This window comes from Mirounga leonina, unplaced genomic scaffold (genome assembly GCF_011800145.1).
Source record: "Mirounga leonina isolate KUSES-001 unplaced genomic scaffold, KU_Mleo_1.0 Mir_176, whole genome shotgun sequence".
NCBI lineage: Eukaryota > Metazoa > Chordata > Mammalia > Carnivora > Phocidae > Mirounga > Mirounga leonina.
Genome location: NW_023270454.1, coordinates 1903381 through 1927875, shown reverse-complemented (window position 1 = coordinate 1927875; position 24495 = coordinate 1903381). Strand labels below are relative to the sequence as shown.

The window sequence follows — 24495 nt, the reverse complement described above, 5'->3', positions numbered from 1 at the left end:
TCCAGCCTTGCCTCTTCCCTCTATGAGAGCACATCTTCCTATCAAATAGGGTTGTCAGATCTAACAAATAAAAATTCAGGATTTGAATTCCAGGTGAACAATGAAAAAGTTCTTAGTATTAGTATTAGTTATGTTTGGCTTAATGTTAGTATGTCCCAGATAGTTCATGGGATATATTTACACTAAAAAATTCATTGTTTACCTGAAATTCAAATTAAATGGACATCCTGTATTTAATCTGGCAACTGTTTCATCAGATTGGGGGTCAAGTGTCTCTCCGTGCCTCTCCTGTCGCTTCCCTGTGATGGAATAGGCTACAGCTGCTGGTGAAACCAGCTCAAAGAGGGTTTGTGTTTTTCGGACAGAGCCACCTGCTGCCCCTGAGCTCATTTGGCAGCCTTCACTTCACTGGGATGGACTTGGCTTGTGTTCATATTGGTTCTCTTGCTGGCTCTCTGTGCTTTTCTTCATCTGTCTGTCTGTCTCTCTTTCTCTCGTGCTTTCTTCTATGCCGTTGTTCTTGTGGGGATTCTTAAAGGCAGAAACTGGCAGAGTGATGGGGGTGGGCCAAGGAAAAAGCGTGTTCCTAGCAGTCCAGAGGGCTGGCCTTACAGTGTCTGCAGGGAAGAGCTGCAGTAGGGGCCGAGGATGGCGCAGGGGGCCCCGGTGGCTGGCTGTGCATCATGAAAAGGATAACATTTGCCTTGGAGAATGCACCTCCCAGGGCTGGGCCAGGAGCATTCATGGGCCTGGTTTGCTTGGGGGTTGGAGTCCAGCGTGTTGCTGGCTTGAAGGAAACTGACACCACTGGGTCTCTGATGCTGACAGAGGGGGCCGCCGCCATGGACTTCAGCCTGTCTTGAGGGGCAGACAGTTGGAGCAATCAAAGACCTTCTGGAGACTTGGACGTGGCATCCTCCTAACTGGCCCCGTTTGGCCCTCTCTCTTGCCAAGGCTGCTTTGACGCTGAGAACGGAGAAACGCAGGATTCCAGAAGGCCTACCACGGCCCTTCCCTTTCCCTGCCCCTCTGCTGGCTGCTGGGCCCGGGCCTACCTCCTCTCTTCCCTGTGCTCTGAACGGAGCTGGCGGGCCAGCTTACAGGAAGTAGGCCATGGTTTTGAGGGGTCTGGCAAAGGAGCCTGTGCATGTTGCCTGGCTTCGGGGGCCTGTATTCCTCTTCCTGTGTCCTCAGAGTGACATGAAGAGTAACAGTGGGGTAGGGAGGCCATCGTGCACCTGGGGCCAGCAGGGTGACTCTGGAGCCTTGTGGTGAGGGACAGGGTGAGGGGGCCGTCTTTCCAGGTTGCCTTGAATGGGACGCAGACCCACCTAACCAGGTTGAACAGGTATTTCTTCTTCTCTACTGGACACAAGAAACACTGTTCCCTGTTTGCACTTGCCGGTGCTTTGCAGGCACAGTGCTGGGGACAAGATGTCTGGATAGAGAAGGAAGATGAGGTGACTCCTCCTTTAAGTGCCCCAGCTATCTAACGTAGCCCCGTGAGGGAGATGGGCAGGCATGGCTCACCCAATTTGATAACTGGGGACACAGCTCAGAGCCATGACAGGCCTGCCCAAGGTCACTCAGCGGTGAGCGATAGAGAATGGCCATGGGACAGATACTCTCTCATCTCCCAGCAGCTGGATGTGCCCTTCCCCCCACCCTCACTTGGGACTCCTTCACCTAGTTTCGGCTTCCTTTTCTCTCATCTCTTGTCCAGTGGCCTTGTCTCTCTTCGTGGACAGTCACATTCTCCTTGCTCATGCTTTGCACCTCCTCCAGCCTGTGGGGCCCAGTGACATTTTGAGAGGCCTCGTGGATGGTGGGGCCAGGCAAGATCCTCAAGGTTCCCGGTGTCAGTGAGTGGAGAACTCACCTCGCAGAAGGGAAGGAGGCCCCGTGTGCCCACAGGGAGTGGAACTGCCTGGGAGGCTCCCCTCAGGTCTGCTGCAGTGGGCATTGTGCTTCTCTTCAAGCCCTGGGTCCTGGCCTGGTGGCCATTCTGCCCTGACCCCCTGAGCTGGGATTTCCCTTCTGACATTGCACTGACACGCAGACCCTTCCCATCCTTTGTCAGTCACGTGGCAGGAGTTCAATACGTGTTTAGAGGAAGGATGAGGAAATCAGTAAAGTCTGCCACTCTGGGAACATACATTCCAGTTGGAGAGACCAAATAGGGCGGTATCAGTGACTCTCTCTACAGTTCAGTATGAATTGCATGGTCCAGACTCTCTGTGTAGCTGGACTATGGAGATGGGAGAAATCCACACAGCGGGGCACTCAGAAAGGGCTTCAGGGGGAAGGGCTGCAGGTGGGCCTTGGGGAGGCGCTGAGAGGGAGTCAGGCCTTAATGTGATCAAGTGGCATAGGAATGCACTCCTGTATTTGGGCTAAGAGATGACTTGAACGCCTTTGGTGGGGAGGAGATGGAAACTAGGGGCTTGGCTTGTTATCCAGTAGCTTCCTTGCTCACACCCCGCAGGAACTCCGTTCTGGCTTTATGCTGCCCACCTGCAGCGCTCCTTAGCGTTGGCCCTGACTATGTGCCCTGGGCTCCTTCTGGAGGGAGGCACTTGGCCAAAGTGACCAGTGAAGTCCCTGAAGGGGCTGTAAGAGTTTCCTGTGGCCGCTGTCACAAAGTCCCACAAGCTGGGAGGCTTAAAAGAGAAATTTAATCTCTCACAGTTCTGGAGGCCAGTAGCCTAAATCAAGGTGTCGGCAGGACACCCTGCCCTCGAAGGCTCGAAGGAAGAATGTGTTCCACGCCTCTCTCTTAGCTGCTTGTGTTGCCTGCAATCCTTGGCCTTCTGGGCTTGCAGGTGTGTCCCTCCAGTCTCTGCCTCCATCTTCACATGTGTTCTCACTATGTCTGTGTCCCTTTCCCCCTTCTTATAAGGACAGCCGTCATTGGCTTGAGGGCCCACCCTCATCCACTCTGCCCTCACCTCAGTCGCACCTGCAAGGAGCTCATTCCGAAGTAAGGTCCCATCACTGGTACTGGGAGTCAGGATGCACTTCAGCCCACAGCATGTGCCTAGAGCTGTTGTTTCACTTGCCTCCAAATCCCCTCTACCTCGTAAAGTCCCTGCCGCCCCCCTCAAGTCTCTGGGGGACTGGGGTGTGGGCAGAGGCCACCTCACTCACACTGTCAGAGCGCCTTCGTGCACGTGCAGGGCACACGGTAGGACAGACGCTCTTGCTCTTCAAGACCAGGTCTTACTCTGCAGGGGCTGAAGCCGTGGGTAGAAATGCTGCTTCTCCCTGTTTCGGGGCTGGGTGGTGAGGAGTAGAGGGTGTCTTTCTGGGCAGGAGTGAGAGGGAAGACAACTGCAGATTTCCTTTTCTCAGGGATGCAGGATGTTGGCTGTGGAAGGACCCTTCAAGGGCTTCTGCGCGGGAGCAGTGAGACCTGCTGGAAAGGGCCCCCACCCTGTCCTTAGTTCTGGGGCGGAGCCTGGCCCCCCTGCTCAGGAGCTCTGTGATCTTGGGCAAGTAGCTTCTCTGAGTCTCAGCTACCTCCTCTGTAACGTGGGATAGTAACAACAATTGCTTGTCATATCTCAAAGAGTTCGGATCTCAGTGTTTGTGAGGATTGAATGATAAATGGATGAATGAGGAAGTATCTTTTCTTAAATCATTTTTTTATGGTGGTAAATTATACATTACGTAAAGCTTCCCACTTTAACTATTTTTGAGTGTGCAGCTCAGTGGCATTAAGTATATTCACGTTGTTGTGCAACCAACACCACCATCCCTCTACGGAACTTGTTCATCTGCCCAGACTGTGAAAATGTCTTTTACGAAGAGCACTTTCTATTCACTTGATAAATAAGGAAACTGAGTCCCAGAGATGTAAGGGCTTGCCCGAGTCACTCCGTGAATTAGGGGTACAGCTGAAGTGAGAACACTGGTCCCCGGCCAGTTAGTTTGGTGCTCATCTTCTGTCTCCCAAACCTCTGTGTGAGGCATCCTTGGGTTGAATTCCTCTGAAGAGCTTCCTCTCCCCCAAACCGCACCCCCCAGGACAAACCAGAATGTGTCCCGTGGTGGGACACACACAGCTGTCTGCTCTGAGGGTGTTCCTCTCAACCTCTTGTCTCTACCCACTCCTTTCTCAGATGGGACAGAGCTCCAGTGGAGGACCAGGGACGCTGAATTTGGGGCACCCTTTGGGATGGCTTCGTGAGGTACCTTACGGTGTGGAGAGAGTGGGGGCAGGGAGTCAAGGGCTGGGCTCTGGCCCTTCCTGTAGCTACCACAGCCTTCTCAATGAGCACCTATTTGTTGAGGTCCTACTGTGTGCCCATCATTGGGAAAATACCAGTGAGCAAGACCTTATTCCTCCCTGCTTGGAGCTGCTATGAGACACAAATGGTATGGTACATGAGGACCCCATGGCAAAGGGCACTCACCTGTAGGAAGTGACGACAGGGCGTGGGGGGAGGTGAGATGGCCGTGCCCACCCTGATGGGAGCCCGGTGCTGGGGAAGGTTAGACTTGGGTGCCCTGGGCTCCGTGGGACCTTCCACATCAGGTGCTGGAGACAGACCCGGGTCAGAGAGCGTCTGCCTTCAGGCGGCTCATGGTAAAGGAGGGAGGTGCCCAGGTGGTTATGAAGCAGTATCATGGGTGCCAACAGAGGGGAAGGGGTGACGGCAGGTGATGTCACCAGGGGAAGAAAGGGCTGATTCTGCCCTCGTGGGACAGGGAAGCAGGGGGAGGGCCAGCAGGGGAGGCTTTGCTCTGACCCGATTCAGAAGAGGCCAGTCAAGAAAGCCATGGGTGTCTCACCTTAGGGGGATTCTTTTTTTTTTTTAACCTGCCTGGGGCCTGGCTCCCATTACCCTCAGATAGATCCTATGAGGTGGCACATTTTGCAGGGAGGAAGAGTGATGTGTTGAAGGCCTTGGGCAGGAGTGTGGCCAAGCAGAGAGCAGAGCCCACTTTCCTGCCTTGGTCCCGGGCATTCCTGGCAAACCCACCCCAGGTTCTCTCCATGTTCCTCTGACTGAAAGGTCCAGCCTGAGCCCGCCATGCCTCAGCTGTGTCCCTGGCTGTCCAGGAAGTCCTGCCCTCAAGGAGCTCCCAGCCTGAAGCCCCCCAAAGCCTTGGGTCCCCCTGTATTTGTCCTCTCCATCTTCCTAGCTTCTTCCCGCCCTGGGGACCTGCGGGGAGGAGCCGCCCTGTCGCAGACAGGGTGGGAAGACAGCCAGACTAACCTGTTCTCTCCGTTGGGTCTTCTCCTGACACCAGGTCCCGGCTGGCTGACTTCCACGCCAATTGTCGTGCCTCCTACCAGACGCTCACCACCTGCCCTGCCGACAATTACCAGGCGTGTCTGGGCTCGTACGCTGGCATGATTGGTAAGCCGCCCCCGTGCACCTGGGCTCAGGGGGCCTCCTGGCTGCCTGCTCCCTGCTCCCCGCGGGCAGGGCACCCGGCTCAGGGCCAGAGGGTGGATGGCCTGAGCTCGCTCTTCTCTGCAGTGGGAAAGCAGAAGAGAGGTCAGCCCTTGATCATGGGTGGAGGGGAGCCCTGAGGTCTTATAAGGCTTTTGAAATGAGAAAGTAACGTTTATTGCATGGCTCGGGCATTCCAGGTACTGCACTGAGCGGTATATACCGACTGTCTTATTTTAGTTCTCACACCAGTGCTTGCTAGGGAGGGGTTGGTATCTCCATTCTATAGATGGGGAAACTGAGGCTTAGAGAGGTTGAGTAACTTGTGCAGGTTCACCTAGCTAGTAAATGTTGGCCCTGGGATCTACACCCAGGATGCGGACCTTTGTCTCCCTGGCTCTAGACCACACACTCTTCTGGTGGAGAATGCAAAGGCCCACGCTCCAGGAAGCAGGGTGGGGGCAGCTCCTGGATACCTCCTCTGCTGTCTTGCTCTGTCCTCGGTGTCCGCACCCTTCTGCCCCCTGTGGCCATGGTCCCCTGGTCGCAGAGCTAGTCATGCTCAGAGTGTGTTTGTGAGTTGGGGTGTGTGTGTGTTTGCGGGGGCAGGTTGGAGGGAGAGGTGTTCCCAAGCTGCTTCTCTGTTGTGTCTGGGGCCCAGGGCCCAAAGAGAAGGCCTCACTGTTCCTCTCTCCTTTGCCTTCCCTTTCTCCCTGCCCAGGGTTTGATATGACACCCAACTATGTGGACTCCAGCCCCACTGGCATCGTGGTGTCCCCCTGGTGCAGTTGTCGTGGGAGTGGGAACATGGAGGAGGAGTGTGAGAAGTTCCTCAGGGACTTCACTGAGAACCCGTGCCTCCGTAAGTCCTACCAGCTCCTCCCTGTGCCCCTCGAGTCCCAGAGGGGCCCTTCACAGCTGCCTTAGCCATCCCCTTCTTTCTCCGCCGGGATGCTCAGTGGGATATATGGGGCTTCCCCAGCAACCTACAGAGACCTTGGGTTTTGTGCTCTTGGAGACTCCATCCTCCTGAATGGTCAGTAGGCCAGCCTCAGTTTACCACTGGGGGTCTTGAACCTATGTCAAGTCAGGGTCAAAAGTTTCTGGTCTGTTATCCTGACAGCTTCAGCCAGGTTCCTTCTTGGCATTTGTCACTTGTCCCTTTAAGGATCCATTCCCCCTTAGAATTGGTGAGTTTCTTTTCAAGTCTTCGGATTGCTATTCAAAAGGCTACAGAGGTGGGCTACAAGTCCCGCCTGCCTTGATCTGCTCAATCTCCCACCCACTTGAAAATCTCCTTCCTCCCTCCTTCTGTCCTTTCTTCCTTCACTCCATCAGTCCATCCTCCCTTTCTTTATAGCACTGGGCATTCAGAGAGATGAGTCACAGTGCCTGTCATTGAGAAGCTCACAGTCTCATGGAGGTACACCATCAGGGGGTCACTACGATCACAGGATGGGGTGAATGATGCTAGGGTGGAGGTCTGCACCGGGCTCTTCAGGAGCCCAGACCGGTGATACCAGTCAGCCCAGAGAAGAAGGCCCTGGAAGCTTCTCAGAAGCTGGTGCATTGAGGGACAGTGGGCATCTGTCAGCTGACGAGGCAGGGAGGGCATGCCAGTCCACCTTGGGCAGAGGTGGTTTATAGGAACTGCAGACCACTTAGTCTTACTAGAGAGTGTGAGGATGCCCGGAGTTACCTGGAGAGGGAGGGAGAGTCCTTCTCACGAAGGGCCTTGCAGTCCTAAAGATGTTAGGATCTTGTAGTCCTGCATGTGGTGGAGATGGTGGTGCAGGCCACTGAAGGGGCGTCAGCAGGTGGCACTGTGCCAGACCCGCATTGCAGAAGGCCCACTCTCTGGTTCTGGTGTGGAGGGGTGGGGATGTGGTTCTGACAGGTGACCCAATACACGTCTGCTCAGAGGGCAGAGGCCTGCTCACAGAGAGGACAGTGTGATTGAAGCAGAGCAGTGGCAGGGAGGGGCGAGGGGAGATGGAGTGGACAGATCTTTAGGAGGTGGGTTTCACCAGTGGCAAGTGGGCGGTTAGGGAGGCACAGTGTGGGACCTGGGTGGGAGAGTTGGCCCCTCCAAGACTGTTCACATGGCCAGAAAGCGGTGATGCTACGGGAAGGAGCGATGCCTAGTTGGGGCGTAGACATGATGACCTTGAGGTGCGTCTTGGACTTGGAGGTGGAGATGTCTGGAGGCACTTTGTTCCAGGGTCAAGTCTTAGGGACAGTTTTGTCCGAAAGGTCCCATTATATAGTCCTCAGTGCATTGGTGCTAAGGGTGTGGGAGTGGGTGAGGCCACACTGGGAGGAGGGCTGAGTCGGGGGCTCCTGGAACGCCAGCAGTGGAACCTGGAGCCAGGAGAACCTGTGCAGGAGCCAAGCGGGGCTTGGGGGGTGGGGGATTGGTATGGGGGAGTGGTCCGCGGCACCGGGTGCCCTGGGCCCAGCCTGCTGCCTCCTTCCAGGCTCCCCATATCCACTGCCCCTGTTCCCTTCCTCTTCCACATGTCTTTCTCTTGTGGTTTCTTTGTCTTCTCCAACCTCCCTTTTGCTGTTTTATTTTCTACATGTGAGATGTAAGTAGTGTCTGAAAAGGAGCTCTGGAGAAGTTAAGTTAGGACAAGCCACAGCCTTTCCCCAGCTCTGGGTTGTTCCAGAGAAGGCGGCCTTGGGATGTGAGGGGCAGCCCCCGAGTTCTCTGCGCCTACCTGCTCTCTCCCCCCACAGGGAATGCCATCCAGGCCTTTGGCAACGGCACAGATGTGAACCTGTCCCCTAAGAGCCCCTCATTCCAGGCCACACAGGCCCCTCGGGTGGAGAAAACACCTTCTTTGCCAGATGACCTCAGCGATAGCACCAGCCTGGGGACCAGCGTCATCACCACCTGCACATCTGTCCAGGTGAGGGGACGTGGCTCTGCAGCTGGGGGAAAGGAGCCGGGGGCAGGCTGAGGGCCTAGAGAAACACCATGACACCAGAGGTGGGGGTGGGACATTAGCAAGCTGGGGGCCAGGGACCGGGTGCGAGAGTTCCTTCCTTTGGATCGGGACCCTGAGGCAGGGAGGAGCTGTTGGGGGCTGGTTTTCTGTGTAGACGTTCCCTGGGCATTCACCTTACAAGCGTGAAGCACCTGTCCTATCAGAGGATTGTGCTAGATGCCATGGGGCTCCATAGAAATGTAAGCGCTACCATTACGAACCATCTGCTAATCACCAGGTGTTGTGCTAGCAGATTCTCTACCTGTTTCATTGCATTTTCACACAGCGAGGTGTTGGTCTTCTTGTTTTACTCACGGGAAACTGGCCCAGGAGGGTTGGGCAGCATACCCAAGGTCACACAGCCGGTTAGTGGTAGAATGAGATTTCAAACCTATGTCAGACTCCAGAACCCATGATGCTCATTGGTTTGTCCATCTGTCCATCCATCCATCCACCTAGCATGTGTTATGTACGCATCGTGTGCCAGGATGAATGTGAGGTGCAAGGGAGACACTGGTGAATGAAACGGACACAGTCCTGGGTTTTGTGGCCCTTATGGTCTTGTCTGGGGCCAAACAAATCAACGAGCATCAGGCATGGGCTGTGGTCAGTACCACAACAGGGGACACGTGTGGCACCGTGGGGGGGGCACGTCACAGGGCTCCCCACTCAGCCTTTCTCCCTGCTGCTGACCGCCCTCAGGCCTTCCTGCCGGTGGCTACGTAGATGCTTTGCTTAGGAGGTTCGTTCTAGTCAGAACACATGCATACATACTCACGGACACTCACACAACACACCACACGCTGTCACACACACACTCAACTCACTTCTCCGACGCTCAACTCACGTATACACGTTCTCGCCCGCATACACATACACGCACAGACAGACACTTTCTTTCACACACCCCCCCCAGAACAGAGTGCAAAAGAGGTCCTCATGCAGAATGTCAGCACAGAGGAAGGATATCAGTGAGATTGAGGGTGGTGGGGTACAGTGGGGGAGTCGGGCCCAGAGTTCCCAAGAAGGCTGGGGGGCTCTGAAGTACAGTCGGGGGGCGGGGAGAGCAGGGCCTGGCTGTGAGGCAGTGAGGACACGGTCTGAGGGGGTGGCTGGCTCACGGCATCCACGGGGGGTGTACAGCCGTGAGACTAGCTGATGGTGACCTGCCGTGTACTTGAAATATGCTAAGCGAGTAAACCTTAGGTGTGTTCACCACAAAAAGGGAAAGAGAAGGCAAATGGTAAAGATGTGGAGAGATGGATATGTTGATTGGCTGTGAATATTTCACAGTATGCGTATACGTATCTTGGGTCATCAGGTTGTACCCTTTAAATGTATACAATTTTTGATGGTCAGTTATAACCGCAGTAAAGCTGGAAAACCCCCCAGTGCTAGGATGAGGACTTGGGGCCTGGGGGAGGCGTTCCGGTGCCCTGGGACCCATCGTACCGTGGGAGCAGGTGCGGGTGCCCGTCCTGGTTGGGAAGCCCACCCCCCTTCCCTCCTGGTGGGCCCCTCTGTGCTGTAACAGCTGACCTCCAAGTACCCTCGTGTCGGACTCAGGGTGGGCCCTCCCGTGCCCTGCACCCCTCCATGAGGTCACCCCTCTGGATCTGCGTTGAGGTGTTTCTGTCACCCTTGGGCAGCTCCTAATTACACTAGCCATGCGTGAGTGGCTGCCAGCGGGGGCTCGGAGCCTGCTGCACAAGTACACCTCAATTTCATGCTAGAGTGCTGGGCAGCTCGTTGGTCAGGGCTGGACTCCCTGTCAGGTGACCAGGCGCTGCCCTGGCCCCCATGTCCTGAGTCCCTCGGGGCCGGCTTACACGGGGAGATGTGACTCAGCAGGTGGCTGCTGAGCTTTTCCAGGACGCTTGCTGTGACTCACTGTGGGTGTGGAAGAGTTCAAGGCCGTGGCCTCCTGCCCCCACTGCAGCCTGCTCAGGGCCTGATGGCTGACTCTCCCCCCGCCCCAAAACCCCCGGTTTTCCCTCAGCAGTTTGCTAAACTGTTGCCTGGTTTCTTTTGGCCTCAGCCTGGTTTTCTGCAGACTCACCATCTGGGGGCTGGTCTTAGGCTTGGTTTGATTCCAGTGGAGTTAATACACGATCTGCAAGTCAGCTAATGTACGGGGAAATGCTTGCGCACAGAGCAGTGCTCCATGCGTGCTGGGTGTTACAGATGTGGGAGGGGGTGGCTGGGCTGGGGAGGCTGACTGGCAGGGGGCTCCCCAGGCCTGGCCCCCGTGACCGCCCACTCACAGTCTAGTGACTAAGTCACTGTGGGCAGGACAGCTGAGAATGGCCATTCCAGGAGAAAAGGAAGAGATGCAGACCCAGGGGTGGGGTGGGGCAACCATCATACCTGGTTCTTTCTCACTGAACCTGAAGGGGAAGGGCCCCTGCTTCTGTTTTCATCACGATCTTCAGTGAGCACCTACTACTTTGTGCCAGATGTTGGGAGTGCAGAGTGAATAAACCCTCCTCCCTGCCCTCCTTCCTGCTGGAGGCCCGTGTGGGTGGTTTGTCCCCTCCCCAGCTCGTACCCTCTCCCTCAGCTCTGCTGGCTTGGAATGGCTCTGTGGTGGCCTTTGTGGGGGCTTTGGGAGTGACAGTCACCCACGGCTACAGAAGGGGGTCCCTGAGTGAGGGCAGAGACAAGAGGCTGAGGCCAGGGTGGGAGAGAGGGTGGGGGGGACTGTGTACCCCACACAGCCCCTGGAGAGGGAGAGGCAAGGTCACTTTACTTATTTCTGTCCTCCTCCCCATCAATAGGCCCAGGCCCTTGGGGAAGCCTTTGGGACCCCCTTCACTGACCCAGAGATGGCAGCCAGTTGGGGACCCCACATAAGTGATTGGACATAAGGACCAGAGGGCCTTCTGAGATCTCCTCCTGAAACCCCAAAGGATGGAAGCTCGGCGAGGATAGTAACTTATCCAGAGCCCCCAGCCTGCAGCTCCTGAACAGTTTCCTCTGGCTGCACTGCCTTGGATCCTCCTCCAGATCTGCTACCCTAGAGGGCTTTTCCATGGTGGGGGGCGGGGTCTGCAGCTGGAAGAACTCTTGTCCACGTCGTGGGGCTGCCGAGCAAAAATATGGGTGTCCACAGAGGAGCCAGGGGCTAGGAGGCCCCCGACTTGGCCCTGTGTCTGGGCATCCTGGATGCTGTTTTGAGTCCTGTTCTCCTATGCTTCCACTCCTGACTGTAGCCCACGCTCCAGGCAGCCCTGCCTGCCTGGAACACTCTAGAACTTGGAGAAAGCATGGCAGGAAATGTGTGCAAAATGGTCTCTCCCCCTCCCTCTGGCCTTGCCTATATGTGTGTGCATACACACACCCCTATGTGAGTCCCCTCCCTGATCTGAAGCCTAGCCATCCTGTCCCCTGGGGTAGGCCTGAGGGCTGCGGTGAGCAAGATGCTGGCCCGTGCACTTGTCAGTCCCTTGGAGCCAAGTGCCTGTCCTTCCTCTCTCTGCCTGGTGATTCCTGCTTGGATTCACCTTTCAGGGTGTTCCCCCTGACTCTGCTCCTGCCTCGCCTCACTTCAGCCCCCATCATGACGTGTTTGGCTCCCTCTCGCAGGTGCGCGTCCCTGAGGGACAGGGGCTGCCTCTCACCCTCTTTGTTGCCCTGTGTACCCTGGTGCTCAGTGCGTGGCACTGAGTGGGTGCTCCAGAGAGGCTGAGGGAGAGAACCCAGAGTCCCCAGTTCATGGGGTTCATTGGAACTTCCTGCTCCCCATTCTAGAACAGGCTCTGTGTGCATTCTTGCTTGCAGGCAACTCTGTTCAGCTTCCCTCCTTCTCATAGCTGCTGTCTGTGTGCCTGCCACGAGGGTAGGGAGGTGAAGAAGTCTTTCTATGGAGGATCCGTGAAGATTGTTTAGAAGGCTCTTCTGACACATGATGGGGCCTGGACCAGGGCGGTGCCGTGTGGATGGAGAGGCAGCGAGATTGGCAGCGGGCTCTTGCTTTCTCTGCTCATGGTTTGTTTCCAGTGTCCTTGGCATTCCCTGTGGTTTTCTCTAGGCCAGTATGCTGGGACTCAAGTCTCGCCTTTCCCGGGGCTGCAGGGCCCTGACCACACAGTCTCCTTTGCTGTTTTTGTCTCTGCCAGCCAGTTTTGGCTCTTACCCTTGATACTTCCCATCACATGTGGGAGCATTAGAAATGCATTTGGAGGGGTTGATGCAAGCCCCACTCATCACGCACCTACAAGAGGCTCAGCAGCCCTCAGACGCTTTTGTCCCCTCCTCATGCTGCCTTCTGTCGGGATGGATCTCTGTGCCCAGGCCCGTGGGCATCAGAGAGGCCTGGCAGTGTGTCCAACAGTTCTGATACACTAATATGGCTCCTTTCCAAGCTTTGAAAGACTTGAATGCAGTCCTTATTTTCTTCCCTTGCTCTAGTTCCCCTTGTAGTCGTTTATTTATTTGTCCATCAGGACCTTCATTCGTTTATTCAACATAGATTCTTACTGTGTGTGACTCTGTTCCAGGCTCCGAGGCTGACCAGCTCACTTGGCCAGTACCTTGGCCCCACGCTGGTAGGATGGGCACGATGCATGCTCAGATAGCTGGGAGAGGAAGCTGTCAGCACACCAGGAAGACTGAGAAAGTGACATGGGATCCAGAGGAGGGAGGGCTACTTTGGACTGGGAGTGGAAGCAGAGGACCCACGGGCCGAGTTAACCCCACTGCTAGGCCTGGGAGAACAGGGAGTGCTGAGTATGTGGCGCCGTGGAATTGGAGCAGAGTGGGTGGGGGTGTCCAGGCAGAGGGGCACGTGGGAGCAAGGGCTTGCAGTCAGCATAGCACAGAACAGGTCCACTAGGGAGTCTGGCCTGCTACTTGTTTGGATAAATCAAGTTTTATTGGAACACAGTCACACTCCATTGTTTATGTATAATCCATGTGCTACAGGCAGAGTTGCCTAAAATACTAACCAGGCCCTTTGCAGAAAATGTTTGCCTGCTCCCTGGTCTAGAGGAGCCTCGGGCCCTGGGTTGGGTGAGAACACCAGGTACTTACATGGGAAGGACGGATGGGAATGCAATCTGATGAGCAGGCTGAGATGGGGAGTGTGGAGGGGCCACTGAGGGCCTTTAACTGGGGACTGTGGTGGTGGGAAGATGAGCCCTGTGATCTGGGAAGGCCTCTACCTGGGACCGCAGGTAGACATTGGTTGGCAAGGGAGACACGCCTGCAGACCTGTTTGATCTTTGTCACCATTGACAGTCATAGGTAGGCAAGATAGGAGGGCTGGATGAGGGGGTGGCAAGGAGTGGAGGGGAAGAGGAGTGAGTTACTAGGCGGGCCAGGCAGGAGGGAGGTGGCCAAGGACACTGAGATCTGGGGCTGGGGCCAGGAACAGAAGCAGAGGACACAGTGTTGCCATGGATGCAATCCTGGGCTTGGTCCCCAGCACCTAGGCCAGACTGGTAGGGCCCTGGGACTGCCAGACCCAGCTTTGGGAGTGGGGACAGAGGTGGGCAAGGAAGAGGAGGAAGATAATTCCTTCCAACTGCCTGGGCAGGAACCCCTCTGGGAGAAATTTCTAGAAGGATGAACTTTGCCTTTGCTGCCATTCTCCCTCTGTCTGTGCCCCTTCCCCCAGTCAGGTCTCCTAGTGCCACCTGCTACTTCATCCTTCTGGAAGCAACGTGCAGTACAGCCAAAGGCACAAAGTCCCTGTGCCTGCCTCCACGTTGGAGGGATTTACTATTCAAGGGTCTGCCCCCTGCTGTCCTTGCAGCCCAAACCTGTGCCTTTGGGACACCGTAGCCCCACAGTCCCCGAGCTGGCCTTGAGGAGAGCAGAGGCTCAGAGTTGGGGTGGGGGTGGGGCAGGGGTTGAAGCAACTCACCTCTGTTCCCCTAAACTTGTTGCATAGGAGTCCAAGAAAACTGGGTGGGATGGGCATCACAGGCAGCCTTAGGGGGGCACGGCCTCAGAGGGCAGCCTACAGCCTGGCGGATTTGGGGAGGGAGGCGGCCTCTCTTGCTCCTGTATTCTTTACTGGTGCTGAGGTGACTATGTGGATGTTTATTTCTCTCACTAGGGTGCCAGCAGGGCTGTGACTCATTCATCTTTGGAACCCCTTGCGGAACCGTGGGGGAAAGTTAATGGTGGGCGAGAGAGGCAGTGGATTTGAGCCATTGGTGGTTTTGCCATTAGGTAGTGGAACCTTCTCTCTGTACCTTGCCCGTAGGCTGCTTTCAGAGAAGGTCAGCTGGTGGGCAAACCCCTGCCCTGCTCTGTGTGGCCAGGGCTGGGTGAGGGTCTCAGGGTGGCCCCTGGGGAGATCACTGCAGCCTTCACTGTCTGCTCTGTGTCCGCTGGAAGTCAGGTGCTCCTGTCCGGCTGGGGCAGAGGCTGCTCCTCTGGGGGAGGGGCGGGGGAAGCCCCAGGCTCCAGCCGGCCCTGGGTTGCACCGCCCAGCCCCTTCCTGGGCCCTGCCTGCATTTGTCATAGGCCCTGTGTTAGGATGTAAAACTAAGCTTGGCTCAGCCGCACGCCTCGTGGCATTAAGGAGCCCTTACGGGTGTGCGGAGCCTTGCTGTGCCGTGCGCCCTGTCTCGTGCAGTTGTCACAGTGGGCCAGTGAGGTACGTTGGTCTGTCCCTATTTTATAGATGACAAAACTGAGGTTACAGGAGATGAAGTGACTTGCCTGGGTCACTGGATGAGCAAGACTCGAGCCCAGGGCTCTGGCCTCTCAGGCTCTTCCTTCCTCAGATCCAGGAGTGGTTCTGTGGGGATGGACACCAAGGATTAGGACCCTTTGGCTTAATATTTTATTTATTTATTTATTTGACAGAGAGAGAGAGCACAAGAAGGGGGAGTAGGCAGAGGGAGAGGGAGAAGCAGACTTCCCGCTGAGCAGGGAGCCTGATGCGGGACTCGATCCCAGGACCCTGGGATCATGACCTGAGCTGAAGGCAGACGCTTAACTGACTGAGCCACCCAGGCGCCCCATGGACCCTTTGGCTTAAAAGGGACAGGCTGGACGGGTCTGTGAGGATAAAAGTCTGTGAGCTAGATCTCTGAGCTCCCGAAGAAAGTACTTCAGGACAGCAAGAGGAAGCCCCGGATGTCACCTGGGCATTCAGCACACGTTCAGCGTATGGCCGGCGGCCCGGAGCCTGCTGGACTGACTTGTCATTGGTTCAGAAGGACTCAGGTCAATGCTGTGGATGATGGATGCACAGTGGGTGACATGGGGCAGGGGCACGGGTCCTAGCCCTGATCTCTGTGGAGGCCAGTCCTTCTCTCCCACCGAAATCCCTGAGGCACCTGTCAGAGACCACCCTGGGGTTGGATTGCCTTGGGGCTGGCCCAGGGAGCTGTGTCACTTTTCTCATGTTAACGTGGGTCTGATGAGAGGATGGAGACTCCTCCTCTGCAGCTCCCTCTCCTTCTCTGTTACCCTCCTCCTCTTCTGTGCCCTCCCTTCCTCTCCGTTCCTTGCCCCCTTCTCCCTCTTGCCCCCTAGGCTCCCCCCCCCTCCCCCCCCCCGCCCCCCCCCCCCCCCCCGTGTGCTCCTTGGCTCCTAGGGTATGCCTCTCCTTTTTCTCTCTACTCTCTTTTCTCTCACTGACTTCTTTCCTCCTGCTCCTACCCTGCCTCCTTTTTCCTCAAATATTTGCCACCAGCCCCCTCTCCTCTCTACTTTTAAGAGGAGCCTGTCAAGTCCACTCGCTCTGAGGGGCAAATCCAGCCCCAGGCCCGTGGCTGCCGGGTGTCCGCATTCAGATCTCACCTCCTTCCTGCTGGCTGAGCCCCTGGTCCCGGTGCTCCTGTGCTCCCCGGGCTTCCCCCCGCGTGGGGTGACCTGGGGCACGACCCTCCAGAGCCAGAGGTGGCCGTGCCTGTGCCGAGGACCCTGACAACTGGCGTCCCAGCATAGCAGCTTGCCAGGCCTCAGAGGTAACTTAGTTTAGTTGTCTTCTCCAACCTTATTATTATTATTTTTTTTGGAAGCAGTAGACTATTTTTAAAAATCATTTTTGTGTATAACTCCAACATACAAAACCCAAACAGACTTGCTTTGGTTGGAGTGGGGGTGAAGACGTTTATCCTGACTCTGCTTCCACGCAGGCTGCTTAGTGACACTGGGGGGGGGGGGCGCACCGGAAGAGGACCTGTGTGGAGGGGACAGAGGCCTGCCAGACCTGGAAGCAGAGACAGCGCGGAGAGAATGCCAGGAGAAGCGGGGGCTGGGCCACGTGGCGCAGGATGGCACAGGATGGCACAGATGCTGCGAGTTGCTCAGAGGGGTGCCCGAGGGTGGATTGCTGAAGAGGAGGGCAGTTGGATGGAAGATTGTGATGACAGCACAGCCCCTAGGCGGAGTGGGCAGGCTCTGTCCCGCAGTGGCCTCCCACCGCCCTGGCTGGAGCTGCGCTTGGGGGGGGGGGTGCTAGAATCCAGTCCTTGGGTTCCAGAGGGCCCTTCGGCGGGGACAAAGGTGGGTGGCTTGACCGGGCTTCATCTTGGCACCTGAAGTCACTGGCACCATAGTCTTGAACGAGATCTTCCTGGGTCAGGTCCCCGGTTCTATTCCTGTTGTGCTCATCGTCACCGTGCTCACGTCTCCACCATTGGTAGAGACTTTGATTTTGGCTGGCCTCTGTGTGACAGCTGGGGCCTTGTTTGGCTGACCAGATGCCCTGGGTGGTAGATTGCCTATGATGTTTAAGGGATTATTGATACTTCTGGCCAAGAGCAGTGATTTAGGAATAATTTCTTGGGCTTCCCGGTGCTTTTGGTGGCCAGAGATTCCCCGCAAGTGCCTTGGGAACCAAGCCGTTTGAAGCCAGGGTAGAAACACCATGTCCCCCAGCTGGTTCCCATGGATCATTTTTATGACAGTAACAAAGGATGGTTCCTCATGCACACCCTCTGGTCCCACATCCAAGTGGTTATGCCAGGAATAGAGAACCCTGGAATCATCAGCAAGCCAGCGTTCCTTTTTCATTCCTCGCCTTGGCCCCCGAGCTCCCAGGTGCCACACATCTGTTCAGGGTAGACTGGCCAGCACCTGGTCCTGTTGCCCGATGCCTTCCTAACATGCACCAGTGGCAGACATCACTAATCAATTACAGTTCTCTTCCCCACAAGCCCAGATAAGGGCTTAAGAGCTTTTTGGAGCTGGCACTTGGATCCCCGTTCTGATCTATGACATTCGTTCATTGACTCATCCTTTTATGCATCTAGGAAAGCATTTACTGAGCTGATGTTATAGGCCAGACACTGCCCCATGCAAGGAAAAGAAGCCATGGTCCCTGCCTCGTCAAGAGGAGCTCTGAGCATAGTCGACAGACATGCAAATGGCTTATTACTATATAATGCCTTAAGTTGGGGAGCAGAGTTAGCAGTCTCTTGTCCAGGAGCCCAGGGGAGACAGGACCTCAGTGCTGATGGTGTGAGAAGCTGCCTGGGATTCAGCCAGCATCTTCTCATGCACCCTGTGCTTAATGACATCAGTAGTGGGTGGCAGGGCCATGGAATATTTGGTTTCATTTGAGTCACGGGACAAAGTTGGCCAGAGAGCCGGCTCTGGTGGCCCGTCCTTACTAGCACCTTCTCTTCCACAGGAACAGGGGCTGAAGGCCAATAACTCCAAAGAGTTAAGCATGTGCTTCACAGAGGTGAGTGAGGGGCAGAGTTGGGGGGTGGGTGCAGGGTCCAGCAGGGGGTGTTTCTCGGGTGAGTCTCGGACTTGGAGCCCCCAGATCCCATTGCATGGGCTGGGCTAGTTGAGCTTCTGGCCCGCCTAGATTGGGGTGGGCACTCACTGCTCGGGGTGCAGGCAGGGCTGTACCCGGGGCCCTCGGCTGTCTCCTTGGGTGAGACACAAGCAGCTGCTTGAGCAGAGGCCCTCTCAAGCCTTCCTGACTCTTCATGACATCTGTCCTGAGCACCTGCTCTATGTTGGTTTTATGATATTGAAGAGAGAGAGAGATGGAAAAAGACACGGTCCCTTCCTTGAAGGAGGCCCAACACAGGAGTCTATCTTTGACTACATCTATAGCGTGTGTGTAGGTATTTATATATGTATAAAAAGGAAAGAAAGCATAAGCTTCTAGAGGAGGAGAGAGTTCGGACAGAGATGGGCAAGGAAGCTTCATGGAGCAGAGGGATTCAAAGTAATTTAGGAACAGGAAGAACAGAGCTTCTCCCTCCTCTCCTCTCAAGAAGCAGGTGCTTGGTGGACCCTGGGAACTTCTCCTTGAGATCTTAGTACCATGGCCCTCCTCTCTGGTCTGTGTCCATAGACCCCCTTCCTCACTTGGCAGCATCAGCCCCTTTTCCTGGGGACTGCTGCCCTGGCTCCTGGAGCCCAGGGCTCGGCTCAGCCCCATGGAAGCCCAGCTTTGTCTCCAGGGGAGCAGAAAGCAGGGCACCCTGGGTGGACCAGGAGGGCAGGGGTTCGAGGACTTTCCTTCTTGAGTCCTTTTCTTTGCCTGACCACGGGCCTGCCGACTCATTTGGTTTTCTATCTCTTGTTGTGTCTTTGCTTCTGTCCCCCCTTGTGCCGTGGCCGCAGCTCACGACCAATATCATCCCAGGGAGTAACAAGGTGATCAAACCTAACTCAGGCCCCCGCAGAGCCACACCGTCGGCTGCCTTGACCGCTGTCTCCTTCCTGATGCTGAAGCTGGCCTTGTAGGCTCTGGGAACCATGTCGGGAGATTTCTGGAAACTACACAGATGAGAACACCCGCCTGGCAAAATGGAAACACACACAGACACACACACACACCTTGCAAAAAAATTTTTGTCCCCCACCTTGTCTCTGAACCTGTCTCCTCCCAGGTTTCTTCTCTGGAGAAGTTTTTCTAAACCAAACAGACAAGCAGGTGGGCAGCCAGAGAGCTGGCCCAGAGGTCCCTCGGCAAGGGAAACCCAGTGCTGAGGAAGGGTGCGAGGGTCTAGAAATGCCCTTCATTTTCTGCTGGTGTTTTCATCTCTGCATCCTGCTGACATAAGAGACCAAGATGACACCCCTGTGGCCCAAGGGACTTGAGGCTGTGCTGATGTGAACTGGGGTCAGGGTGGTGGCTCCTCTCCAGCCACCCACTCCAGGGACCTGCGGGGGACCTGGCAGAGGGCGTCGGGCAGTGGGGCGGTGAGGCTGGCTGCTGGGGGTCCAGCCGGGTACCTTGGCACCCCCACTTGGCTTTGAGAATGGAGTTTATTTCGCCCTCTCTGTCTGGGTTGAGTGGGTCTGCGGCTGACCTGGGAACCCCCAGTGATGCCTGTGGAGGGTGTGGCGCCGGGCTCCCTGACTGTGGCTGGAGGTGGGGCTGGGGCCAGCTCCAGGGGGCTTGGGGGCTCAGCCCTCCTGGGACATCCCCTTGGGCTGAGGGAGCAAACCTTGGGCACCAGCTCAAGGCTGATGCTTCCTCCTCCGTGGTAGGAATTTTGAAATCAAAGAGAAGTGATCCTTTGTTGGCTCTTTTGGTTTCTTGTGGGTCCATTTGGTGGGTCTCCCCCCTCCCCCGCCCCAGGGAAAGGGGTCCCCGAGGGGGCAGAGAAGAGCCTGGTGGGACTCCTGCTGGCGTCGTGCTCTGGGGGCCATGGATCCCTTTTCCTCTTTTCCACATTCTCTCCTCATTTCCCAGACGAACGCCAACCGTATGTACGTAACGCGACTCTTTTCTCAACATATATGTATATACACATCCGTATACATATATCGTGTGGTTTCCCCTTTTTTCCTTTTTTTAAGAAGCAAAACTATGGAAATAATACCCCCACAGATGAGCGAAAATGTATTATTGTAAAGTTTATTTTTTTTAATAATGTTGTCTATAATGGGAAAAAAACGGAGATTGCCTCCCTGTGTCTCTGCCCCCATCGGGCTGACTGGGCTGTGGAGGGGGGTTCCTGATCCGTATTCATACTTAGCCAAGGCTCCAATAAACATACTAGGAAGCAGTTTGCCTTCTGCCTCACTCCGGGCGTGCTTTCTCCCCCTGTTTTGTTCTTGGCCCAGTGCCACCTCTTGGCCGCTTACCTGGGCTCTTGACGGGCCTTGGGGAGAGTGTGTGTGCATGTGTGCGTGCACACGTGTCTCCATCCGTCATGTGTCTTCGGTGTGGGTGAGGGAGCTCCTTTAGGAGATGATTTTCCACTTGGTGGATCTCTGCATCCCGGCTCTGCTGAGCCTGCTGGGCCCTTCTTCACCCATCCTCTCCCGCCCCCCATTACCAATCAGTGCCAATGTCCCTTGGCCCCAGCCTTGACGAGAAAGAAAGCAGCCATGGGGTTGGACCAGGAGACAACTTGACCTTGACACCTCGGGTCTGTTTGGGTTTTAAGGCTGCCTGGGTGGTCCTATTAAGTGGTCCTGTTGGTGTTACATAGAGTGAGGTGGTATATTCCCACTGGGACTCCTGGTTTATGTAAGGTATGTGATTGCGAAGGCAGAGACCTGGCCTTCTGGATCCCATCAGAGAAAGAAGATGACTGTGGTCCATCTCTTCTTCTCTTTTTCTCCGTTTACTGCCCAGGCTCCACCTGGACCCTGGGCCTGCCATATTCTCCTGGAGAGATTCTCCCTGGAAAAGACTGGGAGGATGCCTGCTGGCTGAGTGTGTGCGCACACCCCCACATGCAGGCTTGTGAGTGTTCGCATGCACATATGAGTGTGTGCACAGGGCAGGGAGGGAGGAGGAAGACTGCCACGTGGGGGGTGTTCCCACTGTCAGGGCTGCATGTGATCCCATCCTGTCACCACCGGGAGATGAGGTGCTGTTCTTCCGCCTCCCGATTCTGGGTTCCCCAATGGCTCTTGGTTCCAGTTGCAGAGACACTGGCCACCATTGGCTTATGGTGGTTATAAGTGTGATGTATGTGTTCCAGCCTGTGCCTGGAGGGACAGTGCACAGCCAGCTCTCTTCCCCGGCCACCACTGGCCTTACTCCGGGTAGCGGTGGCTGTGGAGTTTGCTTGGGAATCCATGTTCTTTGTGAACAGCGAAGACTGGTTAACTTAAAAGGCTTTGGGGGAAAAAGGCTCACATAATCAGTGGAAGGTGGGGGGACCAGGGGAGGCTGGGGCAGGAACCAAAGGACATCCGAAGGGACAGAAGGCATGATCTACAGGGTCAGCATGCTGCTGCCTCTGGGATGAACGACCAGCAACTGTTGTCCAACTGGCTGCACTGGGGCTTTGTGCCTACCTCCTGCCATACTTTGGTGGGACAGGAGAATGTGTCCTGTCTGACATTCCTAATGTGGTTTAAGCCCTTGGCTTGCATAATGAAGGAGAGAAAATTTCCCAAAAGGAAATGGAGGTGCCATTAGGAAGGAGGGATGGATGCGGGGCAGCTTTACTGTGCCTTAAAACCTCTCCCTATCCAGGTATCACCTAGCTGAAATTTTACTATTAAATATTCATTCCTTTGGTTGAGATGATTCCTGTTCTCTGTGATCCTCTCAAAATATGTAAATAACACTGGGAAGAATAAAATGCTACTCCCTTAATGCTAATTAGGTTAATGGTTTGAATGAATCTTAGTTAACATTAAGACATTTGGGCCTAGACATTGAGATTGGGCTTGGGGGACAGTTAAGTGAAGAGGAGCAGGAACGGAATCAGGAGAAGATTGGTAGGGGCTCCGGAGATAGAGCTGAAATTATTTTAGGGTTCTTCTGGGGAGAGTCAGCTGCATGAAGAATAGGCTCACTGTGCCTTTACCCAGTCAGCATAGTCTGTACAATGTGCTTTCTTTGCCACTGGCCCCTTGGGGATTCCTGATCTGGGGCATGCATCTATCTGCAGCTAGGCCCCATACCTTGTCGAGACTGAGACCACATAGGAATGCTTTTCCCCTCCCTGGGGAAGCCTCCAGCCTGGGACAGTTTTGCTCAGTCAAGAACCCAGACATCCGCTTCCTGCCTGGCTCATGCCCTGCTGCCATCCTCTAACTAACGTAGCTGGGACCATTGGGACTGGGCTGAAGGCCCAGTGGAGACCTATGATGGCGGTGGATCCAAGAAGGCCAGTTCAGGATCACAGAGGACTCCATTAAGTGAGCTGCGCCCGGGTCCTGAGCTGACCTGAGTGGCAGGCTGCATAGCTGGACCTCTGCCTTGTTCTGAGACCAGACACAGGGTCATTATCAGGTCCCTGCATCCCACACCTACCTTCATAACCTGCTTGCCAACATGGGTTTTGTAGGACTGAGCCCAACCCTGCTCTCTTGAGTCCTTTTAAGACACAAGCCCTGACTCCATCCTCAGGCCCTAGCTGGGTCCTGCTGTCTGCACCAGACTTTCTTGATGCCAAGCTTCTCCAGGGCTGCCAGGGTGGCCAACTGTCACCTGTGTCCTGGCTCTTGCCCACCCCCTATGCTAGTTAACTGCTGGTCACTGGGCTCTCAGGGTCCGACGGTCCACCTGTAATGGCTTAACTTCATGCCCAAGGGCCTCATGGGGGGTGGTGTGCATGCACACAAGCGTGCGTGTGCCTGTCCCTATTTCCTAGGCCTGTCCCAGGGACTGCCAAATGCCTGTATAAGACAAAGACTTGCCTTTCCTCACATAAGCGCAAAGCCCCAGTGTTGCCTGGTGCGGGGGAAATGCTTTGTCAGCCTTTTCTAACTTGTGAAGTGAGTTCAAGCTGGGTCTTCCCTTTCTTGTAGGCTAGGATACCAGGGGATAAAACTGGCCACACGCTCCGTGTTAGTACAAGTAAATGTATTCATAGTCTGTTGCCCATTCTTTTAAAGTCTCAATGGGGAGTAGATATTTTTTAGAAATAGATTTAATTTTTTAAGGAAAAACCAAAGTCATTTGGAGCCAAAACTGGTAAAAAGTTGCTATCAAAGTGGTGGGTTTAAAAAGGCTGGTTACTGTCATCTTGTTCAACCTTGGTTACTTCCATCTACAAAGTTCTGTTAGGTGATAATGAAGGCCCTTCTCAACTCAGCATCAGCTCTGGAGGGGGAGAGAGACACACGGACAGACAGAGGCCCACACCCGGGGCTTTTCCTGCCTGGGGAGCCACCCTCGTTCTGAGCAAGGTGGGGCAGCCCCATCTGCCCAAGTAGCCATTTGGAACTTCTAAGTTCAGTTGTGTTTTCTTTTTTCTTTTTATTTATTTATTTATTTTAAAAGATTTTATTTATTTATTTGAGAGAGTGAGAGAGAGAGAGAGCACAGGAGGGGGGGAGCGGGAGAGGGAGAAGCAGACTCCCTGCTGAGCAGGGAGCCCGATGCGGGACTCGATCTGGGGACTCCAGGATCATGACCTGAGCCGAAGGCAGTCGCTTAACCAACTGAGCCATCCAGGCGCCCTCAGTTGTGTTTTCTAAAAGCCCAGCCATACTATTTCATTGTTCCACTCCTATCTTAAAACAAGTGCGTGAGTAGAAAGAGCTTTGAAATCTTTGCAAAGATGTGGTTTATAGAATCAAGGCTGTGCAGGGAAGCATCAGTTAATCAGAACATGATTTGCCACATTCCACTTCTGGAGTGAAGTGCCTTCTTGTGCTGTACCTTCCAGAGCAGAGAAAGGGCGGTTGAACATTTTAGGAGGATTTTAATAGCATTACTCAAAACTGAAACGAAATGTGGCTATTTAAAAACACGTATATGTGAGATTTAACTAATGCTTCCATAGCCCCCACTGTGTGCCAGACACGGTTCCAAAATTGCATGAACATCCACTCATTTCCTTCCCACGGGGACGCAGCGGGGCTGGCTCTGTCTCCCCATTCTGCAGACGAGCAGACTGAAGCACAGACAAGGGGCGACCCTGCCCAAGATTGTACAGAGGGCTGGCGGCGGCGAGTGTGGATGGGCTGCCTTGTGGGTCGGGGCGCGAGCCGCCCGGCCAGGCTGCTGCGGAGCGGAGCCCACACATTTGCGCCCTGCTCTGTGCTGGCCCGCAGCCGGCCTGACCGAGGCAGTCCCTTCCCTGGGGTCTCCAGGTAATCTGGGCCCCATCACTGTGCTTGCCCTTCTCTCTACAGCCTCCAGGGCACACGGTGAGGGAGTTTTGTAAGCGAAGCTCATTAAGTCCAGGACAGCGTGGACTCAAGAAGGGAGAGAAGCGCAAGGAACATGCTCACCAGACATGGCTGCCGCG

General features: G+C 55.2%; 1 protein-coding gene across 1 annotated transcript in view; it reads left to right on the top strand.

Moving 5' to 3' along the window:
- The window catches only part of GFRA2 (GDNF family receptor alpha 2), an 85070-nt gene extending 64388 nt beyond the window's left edge, over positions 1-20682 (top strand). Inside the window, exons 5-9 of the mRNA XM_035022494.1 lie at positions 5257-5366; positions 6124-6264; positions 8142-8314; positions 17991-18044; positions 18944-20682. Of these exons, the coding sequence (XP_034878385.1) occupies positions 5257-5366; positions 6124-6264; positions 8142-8314; positions 17991-18044; positions 18944-19066 (601 nt within the window). The 3' untranslated portion in view covers positions 19067-20682. The remainder of the gene's footprint in view (positions 1-5256; positions 5367-6123; positions 6265-8141; positions 8315-17990; positions 18045-18943) is intronic.
- Positions 20683-24495: the final 3813 nt, after the last annotated feature.